Genomic DNA, 2155 nt, shown 5'->3' on the forward strand with positions numbered 1-2155 from the left:
AAAAAAAAAAAAGAAAAAGAAAATGCTGTGAAGGCTATGTTGACCAGTTTGATGAAAGCATTTCAAATTGTATGTAAAACCAGCACATTGTACCCCATGATTGCATTAATGTACACAGCTATGATTTAATTAAAAAACAATTAAATTGTTTTCAAAAAAAAAGTCCTTAACATTATTCTACAGGGTCTACAATAATGGCTAGATAAATCATAAATACTTTTATTTTGTATGCTTTATTTAATTACTAAGCATTGTGTCCACAGAGGCTCAGCCTTTGAAATTCATTAAATATGTGGTAAAATTGTCTTCTACCAAAAACTAGTTTAAATTAGAGGGAAAATCTACAGGAAAACATTTATGATAACCATAAATAACCATAAATGTTAGGCAAGATCAAATAAGATACCAAGACAATTACTTTATTCTATCCTCTCTATATCTATCTTACAATTTATTTTGATCCTGTATTTCTTAACATTTGGCATCATCTTATACTTTGTGTCGATTTTTAAGTAAGACTATCTCTCTTATCATTTTCAGTTATCCAGAACAATATCTATAGTTTTGGAGAACATGGGATTGCAAAGTTTTTGATCGCATTGGCTACCATGGGTTTATTTTTCCTCCTCTTACTTTTGTGTCTGGAGACTACAAGCTGGAGCCTGAAAAATTTTGTCTTTCGTAACATTATTTATAATTTCTATAAGAAATACACAAAGTGCAAGGTGAGTGACTACTATAGTCTTTAGATATAACTCAAAAAAAGCTCAACGTTAGACCAGAATATATAAATTTACACCTAACTTGATAAAGAAAATGTCGTTCATTTATATCTAGACCCAGCTGGGACTCATCTGAATCACAAGTCTCTTATCTTAGTTTGAGTTTCAGGGTCATAAACTTTGGAATCCTCTAACTGCAAGAAAGTAATCCATTTAAGTACAGTGGATTAACTGTGATAGAAAGCACCATCTTTGGTATGTATTTGTTGTAATTATGGAATTGATTTCTCTAAAACTGTATAGGATTATTGGCCCTCATGGCCTCTCCTTTCCTGCAATGGGAGGGCAAAGAAAACTATATACTAGAATGAGAGTCTCATTTTCAGATTAGATGAGCTCTAAGAAAGTCCAACTCTCAAGGCAGGTCTGCTATTCCAAGATCACAACTCTTGTTGGAAAAAATTGGAACCCTGAAAGATGAGATGGAGATATTCAAGTTGATGGCCCAAATATCTAAAATCCCTAGATTGTCCTAAACCCTCTGTGTCTACAGAGTGCCTCATTCCTCTCTGTTAAGAAATTTAGCACTCCATCCTCAGATAGAGAAAATATAAAGGCCTCACTTACAAAATAGCATGTGCCTATTCACAACTGTTACTCTCAGTAATTAATAGACACAGTAAGGATCACATCAGTAAGGATGTAAACTGTAAAACACTGTCTGCCAACTATATCTAGTTGATATTCATAGAACATACACCTTAAAGTGACAGCACACATGAAACATTCACCAAAAGAGACCATTCACAATTTTAAGAGAACTGAAATAATATGCAGCATATTTTCTGGTGATGATGAAATCAAACTACAAACCAATAACAGAAACATAACAGGAAAATCTCTAAATACTGGCATATTAACACACTTTTCTATAACCTATTTGTCAAGGAAGAAGTTGCATAGGAAATGTGAAAATATTTTGAACTGGAATGAAAATGAAAACACAACATATCAAACTTTGTGTCATATATCTAAAGCAGTGTTTTGATGGGGAATTACAGCCCTAAATGTTTATATTAGAAATTAAGAGTTGATGGGGTCACCTATATGGTTTATCTTACAAGGGTACAAGTGAATCTTTCTAAAAGCAGAGTTTGAATGTCTTAACTTAATGGCTAAGAGAATGACATGAAGGTTATGTTAACCAGTTTGATGAGAGTATTTCAAAATGCATATGAAAACAGCACACTGTACCCCATGGTTGCATTAATGTACATAGTTATGCTATAAGAAATAAAAATAAAAAATAAACAGAAAAAAAAAGAAATTAAGAATTAGGGGGAGTTGGGGAGGGGTAAAACTAGGTTGACCAGATGTCCCACTTTTGGCAGGACAGTTCTGATTTTTTTTTATTTTTTTATTAAATAATAACT

At 32.4% G+C, this 2155-nt stretch overlaps 1 protein-coding gene across 1 annotated transcript in view; it reads left to right on the forward strand.

The window, feature by feature from the left end:
- Nucleotides 1-2155, forward strand: part of LOC111727156 (ATP-binding cassette sub-family A member 3-like) — a gene marked incomplete at its 5' end in the record, with an annotated part of 186952 nt that overhangs the window by 159323 nt on the left and 25474 nt on the right. Inside the window, one exon of the mRNA XM_023516691.1 lies at nucleotides 541-725. Coding sequence (XP_023372459.1) covers nucleotides 541-725 — 185 coding nt within the window. The remainder of the gene's footprint in view (nucleotides 1-540; nucleotides 726-2155) is intronic.

This window comes from Otolemur garnettii, unplaced genomic scaffold (assembly GCF_000181295.1).
Source record: "Otolemur garnettii isolate 467f Iridium unplaced genomic scaffold, OtoGar3 scaffold00096, whole genome shotgun sequence".
NCBI classification, from domain to species: Eukaryota; Metazoa; Chordata; class Mammalia; order Primates; family Galagidae; genus Otolemur; species Otolemur garnettii.